Source organism: Alligator sinensis, unplaced genomic scaffold (genome assembly GCF_000455745.1).
Source record: "Alligator sinensis unplaced genomic scaffold, ASM45574v1 scaffold879_1, whole genome shotgun sequence".
In the NCBI taxonomy this organism is placed as follows: Eukaryota; Metazoa; Chordata; order Crocodylia; family Alligatoridae; genus Alligator; species Alligator sinensis.
Window position 1 is genome coordinate 742299 of NW_005842250.1, and position 4590 is coordinate 746888.

The 4590-nt window shown below is 45.1% G+C and overlaps 1 protein-coding gene across 2 annotated transcripts in view; it reads left to right on the plus strand.

The window, feature by feature from the left end:
* Nucleotides 1-2988: 2988 nt before the first annotated feature.
* The window catches only part of LOC102382075 (gamma-aminobutyric acid receptor subunit beta-4), a 124153-nt gene continuing 122551 nt past the window's right edge, over nt 2989-4590 (plus strand). For both annotated transcript variants that reach the window (XM_006027533.1, XM_006027534.1), the window contains exon 1: nt 2989-3068. In XM_006027533.1, coding sequence (XP_006027595.1) covers nt 2989-3068 — 80 coding nt within the window. The remainder of the gene's footprint in view (nt 3069-4590) is intronic.

The window sequence follows — 4590 nt, forward strand, 5'->3', positions numbered from 1 at the left end:
TGATGCTGAGTGTAGAGTAATTTGGGGAGTTCTTCGCATTGCTCAACCTGTAGGCTGAAGGCACAGCTCTGTATGGAACCACACCTGAATCTGAGATACAGCTTGGAGAAAAGAGGGCAGGGAGCAATTTGGAGGACCAGACATGAAAGAGGAAGGCAACTCCCCCACATCACCTCTTCCCGTTCCTGGATGACCCCCTCTCCATACACGCATACACACACACACACACCCTCCTTCAGTAGCCATCTGAAATAATATCTTTCTACCACCCATCCAGCTCCCTCTGAACTCCCATAGGTTTCACCCTGATCATGGGATATCTCCTGTCTGTCCCGTGGGTTGGAGAGGCCAGCATATGCACTGATGGACTTAGATTTTTTTTTGTCAGAAATATAAAGTGTGCGTGTGTTATTGATGGGGGTGGGGGGGGGGCATCCTTGAAAAATGGGAGATATGACAGATTGGAAAAGGGTGGACTTCCCTGCCTGATGGCAGGAGGTAGAATAACTGCTTCCAACTACCTACAGCGCAGGGGGCACCTCTACAGCATGGCAGTGGATGAAGGAAAACACACCTGCAGGTTTGCTCCCAAGCTCCCTGTGCCTCTGTTAGGATGACACTTTCAAAGTGTGAGGTGCTCTTGGCCTTGTCCAGGTCATCAGGTGTGGGAAAAGTTCTAATGTCTTGAATAAACCAGAGTTGGAAGGTTTCTCAACCCTCATGCTGCAAAGCAGAAGCCAGCCCCTAAATGTGGAATTTAGGTAAAACCTACCCCCATCAGGAAGTTTGTTCCCATGAACCAACTGCTAGAGGCCACTGTCAGAGGCAGGATATTAGTAGGTCTTGATCCAGGAGGGGCTTGGGGCCAGGGGCTTGGGGCCCCACCGGGGAGCAAGATGGGGCCATGGGTGGCTTGTCTGGGGGAGGGCTGCTGCCCTCCATGCAGGCGAGGAGACCCCCACGCAGATCTCTGATCTCTGTCATGCCGGATTGCGGGGTAGGGAAGAAGCGGAGAGCCGTGAGCAAGCTTGCTGCTCCCTGCCGCGTGACTCGGCTCCGCAGGGAGGAGAGATCTGTGCCAAGGGTCTCCTCACCGTTGCTGCCTGCCCCATGTTGCCCTGGCAGACCCACATCACTAGGGCAGTGCAGGGCAGGTAGCAACAGCAAGGAGACCCCTGGCGCAAATCTCTGCTCCCTGTGGAGCTGAGTCATGCGGCAGGGCAGCAGTGTACAGCTGTTTCCCTGCAAGGCCGGGTCCGAAACTCCAAAATTTTCTGAAATGTTTCAGATAGCTCATTTCATTTTAGAGATGTTTCTGAGACTTCATTTTAGAGATGTTTCTGAGACTTCCCCTAGAGGGCTGTTTTTGTGTTAAACAGATAAGCCACCCAAGCATGGATTCAAGGTTCTGCCCTCATTCTTCCCCTTTCCCAGAGAAATACTTCCCTGGAAGCTGATTGCTCTATGCTTTACCCAGAGAGATGGGGCTTGGGTTTTACTTAAATTTGTTATACACAGAGCTATAGCTGATAAGAAGACTGTGGTGTCAGTACTCATTGAGTGGGTAAATCCACTGCATAAATAGCCAACAACTGGCAGCATTACAATATTTAAAACCCCCAAATTCACAGTCTTTTGGGTCAGAATCTGAGCTTCTGTCACATTCTAGAAAGCAAAAAATAACCTCTTTCTGTGTTGCTGTCTCTCCCTCCTGAGGGAACTCCTGGATTCTCCCTGTCATTTTCCAAAAGCCATCAAGAATTCTCCTTGAAGACTTTGTAGAAATACCATCATCCTCATTAGCCCTTGGCTTACAGAGAGACGCGTGTATTTTGTTTGCTCTTTTGTGCTTTCTCTGTGAGTTTACCTGCCTATTTCAAATGTCTAAGGCAGTGATCGATCCGTTCCAGTAGGCAAAGCACTCCCATTCTGATCCATCCACTCCCTGCAAAAACACCACCATCCCTCCCACCTCCCCAAAAGAACCCTTTCCAAGCCAGCAGGGGTTAATGTTGTCAGCCATAACGTCATGATACCAGTTTGCCCGTAGATTTTTTCCTCCCCAATCTATGAACTCCCTCTCTCCTCCCCTTCTCTTGTGACTTTGCAATGAGCAGAAAAACTCTACAGGAGCTGCAGCAACAGCATTAAGGAGACATGCAGTTCTCTTTTTGAAAGCAGTTTTTTCTGCATACAGAATTGTATTATTATTTTGACGTTTTGTTTTCCCATTCTTTCATTTTTTTAATCCTTTCAAAAGATCCATCCAAGTCATCAGAATCAGGATGCAATGAAATAAAATAAAACCAAAATAGCACCTTAAGGCTGGAAAATCTTCCTTGGAAAAGAAAAAAAGGGGAGGGGGAATAAGAGCAGCAAAGGCTAGGTAAAATCCAGAATAAAATTGCATTACTAGATAAGTCTCCCCCTCCCTCGTGCCTCCCACCCCCCCTTCCCCCCCCTTTCCCCTCCTCCTCTTCTTCTGAAGGTGGATGGCAGGAGCCATGCAACATCTGCAGAACTGGATGGCAAAATAGCAGGGAGGAAAATAATCCAAGTGGAGAGAGTTCAGGGGCGAAGGGTTTTTTTTTTTCCTTTTTCTTTTTTTAACCTGTGAGATTTGATTCCACACTTTGCTTAGTCCATTTTGGGAGCTCTTTATTTTTCTCTCTCTTGGGATTTTCTCCATTGCCACAGGATGTCTCTTGTTGAGAGGATGCTGAAAGGAAGAAGAGGCAGATTCTTTGACTGGCACTGAAGGGGGGGGGGGATATTTTCCCCCAATATTTATTTATTTTCCCCCCATATATATATCTATATATTTTTTTTAATTATTATTCATTCATGTGGGTCTTTTAAGGAAATTATTCATTTTATTTTTTGGCTTTTCTTTTTCTTTTTCCGTTTTTTTTTGGAGGGGAATTTCAGAAGATCCATCCTCCCCTCCCCTCCCCTCCCAATTTTTTTTCTTCCATCGCGTTTGTGGAAATGTGGAGATTCCAGGCAGACAGATTGAGTGGAATTGTCTCTGCTATAGCAGCTCTTTGTCTTGCCTGCTTTGCGCAAAGGTAAGATCTCATTTCCTGGGTTCAGGGACAAGAGCAGGGGGAAGCCTGTGTCTGGCTTGTTTTGGCGTGTGAGGGGGGTCTTTCCCCTCACTTGCTTTCCTGATGCCTGGCAGTGTTATTGCCTAGGCTATTGCATTTTAGTGGGAGGATGGGTGCTCATGCATGAAATCTGGAGCAAGCTTTCTGCAGACGGAGCTCACCTCTCAGCCCACATGCAGCTGATCTGTCACTACACGAAACTGGATTAGGAGAAATTAAACACCATTAAAGCTGGGAAACAATGGTGTCCAGTGAGTGAAGATGAATTGAACCTAGGCACTGATGTGCACACATGCCAATGCGTCCACGCAAACAGCCTGGCATAGCCCTGCATGCATCTATACACACACTGCACATTCAACCACACTCAGACATCTCCATGCATGTGTTCATTTACATCTACGCTCTTCTCTGTAATGTGCAGTACAGATGCGGTGCATACATCCACACTGCGTACAGACATATGTAGGACATGTACACATGCAAATGAACCATGCCTCTATCAGTCCAAAACATGCATCTATGCATTATACATGCACACCATAATATATAGGCATGGCATGTGTCTATGGATGCATACGTATTAATGCCTGGCATACTCACGTGCAAATATGACCACTGATATGACTGGAGCATACAGAGATGCATATATCTATAGATGCTCACACATCCATACTGGATGTTCAAGGTATATCTCTCCATATATGTATATATATTTTCCTGCAGCATATGTGCAGAAGTAAAATGTATATGTGCTCCCCTCACCATCAGGTCACACAGAAGAGCAGGTGTATTTACAACCTGTGCTCCCTCTATTAGAGTCAGTGCATGAATATACATGTATATGTACTTACACATCCATGTTTATCTAACATTTTGTTACAAGCAAACACATAGAAACCCACGTTCACAAATACAGATACGTATATTCAGAGGCTTATGTTTGTATTTTCATGCCAACGCACATATGCACACAGTAGCATATGTGCATACACACAGGTCTATGCCACCCTCTCATATCAATTCTCCAATGATATGGAAAGCATGTCTAAAGAGTTATGTTTACACATACTGTAAATTCAGAAGTGCACACAGGCATGTGCATGTACATACCACCTGCCCATACATGTTCATGAACATTTGTTTATATCTGCCCACTTACAGACTTGTGCACATGCTGAACACACATACCATACATGCACCTTTGAAACTAAATGCAGACAAGTAACTTACACTTACTTTTGTATACACATACATATTCACCCTCATTAATTATTCACCATGATGCGCGCACACACGGGCTATGCATACACATACCAAATACATGTACACTCACTAAGGTTCACATATGCAGTATTCAAAGAGACAACTCAGACATTCAGTATATATGATCTGTCATGCATAAAGACTTTTGTCCACAAGGATTATAAGCTAACATACAAATACTTATAAATTCCTAGTGTAACTACAGGGACTGTTGGTT